The sequence below is a fragment of the Ochotona princeps genome, chromosome 4, assembly GCF_030435755.1.
Source record: "Ochotona princeps isolate mOchPri1 chromosome 4, mOchPri1.hap1, whole genome shotgun sequence".
In the NCBI taxonomy this organism is placed as follows: Eukaryota; Metazoa; Chordata; class Mammalia; order Lagomorpha; family Ochotonidae; genus Ochotona; species Ochotona princeps.
In genome coordinates, this window is record NC_080835.1 from 50,333,327 (window position 1) to 50,336,969 (window position 3,643).

General features: G+C 48.4%; 1 protein-coding gene across 1 annotated transcript; it reads left to right on the forward strand.

The window, feature by feature from the left end:
• Nucleotides 1-326: 326 nt before the first annotated feature.
• Nucleotides 327-2,984, forward strand: UBQLN3 (ubiquilin 3). The gene is made up of 2 exons (XM_004589970.3): nt 327-449; nt 670-2,984. The coding sequence occupies exon 2, from the start codon at nt 707-709 to the stop codon at nt 2,690-2,692; it is 1,986 nt and encodes a 661-aa protein (XP_004590027.2). The 5' UTR covers nt 327-449; nt 670-706; the 3' UTR covers nt 2,693-2,984.
• Nucleotides 2,985-3,643: the final 659 nt, after the last annotated feature.

The following is a 3,643-nucleotide window of genomic DNA, read 5'->3' on the forward strand; positions in this document are numbered from 1 at the left end:
AAAATAGGATTCTACAGAAAAGATTTTCAACAGGATGCAGCTTAATTCAGGTCTTTACAGCGACATAAAGAACTAAAGTTCTTTTCGCAATTGCCCAGACTCAGTCTGACTCTCCCAATACTTCACATGAGGTTGTGTGGAAAAGCTTTTGACTTGAGATGTTGTCCTTCGAGGACACTCATTCTGAGAAAGGCGATTCAAGTACAGGAAATGGAAAAGATAAAGAGTGAGAGTGCAGAAGAGAGGAAGCTCAGGAGTTCCCGTCGATTTTGAGCATCTTGGAGAAAACTCGATAATCTAATGTGTGAGATTATGATGTCAGTACTGAGGTCACAGAGGGAACCCAATGGAGTGGGTTCCGGCCCAGGAAGTCTCAGGGGTGGTTGTGCAGCAAGATGAGGGTGGTTTGGAGCCCTGCATAAGAGGAAGGACGGGGTCACAGCAAATTGGTGTGTATGCCCCAGAAAAAGTTTTTCTTTGACCCCTTAATCATTGTTTATAGAATTCTTTCCCAGGTTCTCAAATCCCATCTCAATGCCATCATCCTTCAAAAGCTCCTTCTGTGTGTACTGTTCCTTTGCTCAAGACCCTTATTATGCTCATGTTTCTGACTTTTTTCACTGTTTAGAAAAGTGACCTCAGTCTCTTGTCTGCCCGCCCCCCCCCCAGCTGTGTCCCCATAGACCTGGGTCTCCTGCAACTCACCATGGCCAAAAGTGGAGAGGCCCTGCCACAGGGCAATCCAGTACCAGTCCAGGATCCCCACCTCATCAAGGTGACCGTGAAGACGCCCAAGGACAAGGAGGATTTCTCAGTTACAGACACATGCACCATCCAGCAGCTGAAGGAAGAGATATCTCAGCGTTTTAAGGCTCACCCTGATCAGCTGGTACTCATTTTTGCTGGCAAAATCCTCAAGGACCCCGATTCACTGGCACAGTGTGGAGTGCGAGATGGCCTCACTGTCCATCTGGTCATCAAGATGCAACGCCGCACCATGGGAACTGAGGGCTCAACTTCTTCAGTCCAGACCCCTGAGCCCAGTCCCGGATCATTTCCATCACCAAGCCCAATGTACTCAGCAGACGGACCTCTGACTTTCAACTTAGGTGTCCTTACAGGCCTCAGTGGGCTGGGCCTGGGATCTGGGAGCTTTACTGACCAGGCAAACTCACTGATGTGGCAGCATGTATCTGTGCCTGACTTTGTGGCTCAGCTCATTGAGGATCCCTTTATCCAGGGTTTGTTGTCCAACACAGGTCTAGTGCGCCAGCTGGTTCTTGACAATCCCCATATGCAGCAGTTGATCCAACAAAACCCTGAAATTGGGCATATACTCAACAACCCTGAAATAATGCGGCAGACACTAGAGTTTCTACGTAACCCTGCCATGATGCAAGAGATGATGCGTAGCCAGGATCGGGCACTAAGTAATCTGGAGAGTATCCCTGGTGGCTACAATGTGCTGCGTACCATGTATACTGATATTATGGACCCAATGCTAAATGCAGTACAGGAGCAGTTTGGTGGCAATCCTTTTGCAACATCCACTACCAATGCTACAGCCACCAGTAGCCAACCTTCAAGGACGGAGAATTGTGATCCTCTCCCCAACCCCTGGACTTCCACATATGCAGGTTCAGGTGGCAGGCAAAGAAGACAGCCTGGGGATCAGGATATATCAGAAATTAGAAATAGAATTCCAAACTTTCTGGCTAATTTAGGGCTCTATGAGTATCTCCAGCAATTGTATGATAACTCCCAGTCCTTAGGAACCTATCTGCAGGGAACTGGAACCACCCTCAATCCAAATCTGCAGCCACCACCACCACCACCACCAGCACCGGGAAATAGAGTTCCCCCAGCTTCACCCTCATTTCCGGAAGCTCGGTCTGGCCAGCAGCTCCCCAGAGAGTCAGTATCCATCAAGGGAAAGACTTCCTGTCCAGCTTTTCTGAAATGCCCTACAGGAAGTAGCACTGGAAAAGATGGAGGCCACGATGGGTCAGGGAAAGGCTCTACTGGCCACAACACTAGCATGCGTGATCTTGTCTCTGGGCTGGGGGATTCTGCCAACAGGACCACCCCATATGTTGCTTCACAACCTTCCTCCATGGCACCCGCTCCTGGAGGCCCTGAAACTCCCTGGCTGCCACCACAGACATATCCAATACCTCTGAGGCCGGTTGGCATGAATCAGTTCTCACAATATCAGAATGAGATGCAGCAACAGTTGCCACTGCTAATGCAGCTTCAGTCGGCCATGGCAAATCCCCGTGCCATGCAAGCTCTGCTGCAGATTGAGCAGGGCCTGCAGATCCTGGCTACTGAAGCACCTCGCCTCTTACTTTGGTTCATGCCTTGCCTGGGAGGGCTGGGGAATGTAGCTGGAGGTGCAGAATCTAGAGAAGGTGCCCTTAAGACTGAAGACATCCCACCACCCTCCGCTCCTGAAGTTTCACCAACACAGCGCTCCTTGGAAGAGTTGGGCTTCCATTCTACTTCTTTCCTCCAGACACTGCAAGCCCTGGCTAATGCCAATCCTCAGCAGCTGCAACCTGAGGCTCACTTTCGAGTGCAGCTGGAACAACTGCGGGCTATGGGGTTTCTGAATCCTGAAGCCAATCTTCAGGCCCTCATTGCTACAGGGGGTGATGTGGATGCTGCCGTGGAGAAGCTTAGGCAGTCATAGGGGCCCTAATAATCCAGACCATATCTTTTCCTTTGTGCCTTTTCCCTAATATCGTATCACCCTTGTTCTCCTATTGTTGAATATAGCTGCACTATACACCAAATTTACTAAGATGCCCTTTACTGCTGAGACAATGTTGTTCCAGAGTCAATGAGGAAGACCAAGAGGCAGAAGCAAGATGGGAATGCTGAGTATGCCCCAACCACTCCCTCTGCCGTACCATCTTGGGGCCTCAGTCTGAGTTCTGTGTATGACTATCTTGAGATGCAATTACATCTAATCTTCAGTGTCAGCCATTGCCTGAGTCTGATTTTTACGGTTTATGAGCAGAGGGTGGGGAGATAGAATCCAGTGAGTGGTGATTAAGGTTTTATCTGCCTTAATAAAAGGGCTGGGTGTGAGGGTGGGGAAAGAGCTTTGATGCGACATGTCTCGGAGACATAGAGAGCAGAACAGGGAATGTTGTTGCGACTCTTTCTGTATTGAGGCCTGAGGGTTTCCTGATGTCCTTCCAGATCCCCTTCATGCTCTGTGCTCTGTAGTCTCCACCATGTACTGCGTCCTTTTCAGTCCCTGTCACTAGCCTGGCTGAAGATAGTGGACGATTTCTGATTAGTGGCTGTATGTGTACCTGAGACTACTCCTGATAGACTGTCATCTTCAAGGTTTAATTCTGACCACTGAGTGGATCTAGAGTTAGCAGCAAAGATTCAGATGGAGTTCTGCATGGCTGAAACTCACTAACATTACCGAGTCCTTTGTAGACAGCTTCAGATTTATTGCTTGCAACTTTTGGCTCAAAGGTTGAGTACCTATTATATGCTCAGCTTTCTGTTCATGATAGGAATTTAATAAGAGTAAAAAGGACATTGATTTGCTGTTTTGACTTAAGATCTGATAACAGCAATTGTTTAAACTTTAAGTGCCTGAAAGAATGTTTATTTTCAATAA

Coding starts and splice junctions, on each gene's coding strand:
- UBQLN3 (XM_004589970.3), top strand. CDS start 707: ATGGCCAAAAGTGGAGAGGCCCTGCCACAGGGCAATCCAGTACCAGTC.